The sequence below is a fragment of the Fulmarus glacialis genome, unplaced genomic scaffold (genome assembly GCF_000690835.1).
Source record: "Fulmarus glacialis isolate BGI_N327 unplaced genomic scaffold, ASM69083v1 scaffold18515, whole genome shotgun sequence".
Classification (NCBI taxonomy): Eukaryota; Metazoa; Chordata; class Aves; order Procellariiformes; family Procellariidae; genus Fulmarus; species Fulmarus glacialis.
In genome coordinates, this window is record NW_009211357.1 from 1,975 (window position 1) to 2,579 (window position 605).

At 48.8% G+C, this 605-nt stretch overlaps 1 protein-coding gene across 1 annotated transcript in view; it reads right to left on the bottom strand.

Annotated features, from left to right (window-relative positions):
- Positions 1-178: 178 nt before the first annotated feature.
- The window catches only part of LOC104076604 (glutamine synthetase-like), a gene marked incomplete at its 5' end in the record, with an annotated part of 5,891 nt that continues 5,464 nt past the window's right edge, over positions 179-605 (bottom strand). Inside the window, one exon of the mRNA XM_009577522.1 lies at positions 179-604. Within this exon, the coding sequence (XP_009575817.1) occupies positions 468-604 (137 nt within the window). The remainder of the gene's footprint in view (position 605) is intronic.

A 605-nucleotide genomic window follows, 5' to 3' on the forward strand; every position in this document is an offset into this window, starting at 1 on the left:
AATTAAGTCCTCCATGGAACTCTAGAAGCTACAGAAAAATGCACCCGCCGCCGTATAACCCAGCTGCCACGCAGCCAGAAAAATTATTTATTATCATTTCCTTGCAACAGAGATACGGAAAAAAAGCACCCGCCTTCCCCGGGCAAAAACAGCAGCAGCTGCAGCTTCCACATAGGGATCTATGTACATCACAGTGTAAAGTCCATCGGAAAAAAATTCAATCCAAGTTTTAAAAAAACCTCCCCACGTACAACCTAAAACCAGGAACCAGAAAAAAAGTGGTTGAGAAAATAGGTTGGGCCCCTCCCTCTTACTATAAAATATATATATATTTCTAAGGCGATGTTTCACAAAACCCGAAGCGAGGTTCCTAAAGAGTCTGAGCTTGCAGCCGAGGACACCACACGGGCACAAATCCCACGTGAGAAGCTACTGTAGAAACAAAAATCTCCACCCACCCCGCGACCTCAGTGGTCAGCATAGTCCTTGGTCTCCACCCCGGTCTCGTTGAGCACTGTCGTCCTCATGATGGCCTCGGTGACCGCGTAGGGGTCGCAGTTGGCTGCCGGCCGCCGATCATCAAAGTAGCCGTAGACGTCCTTGCG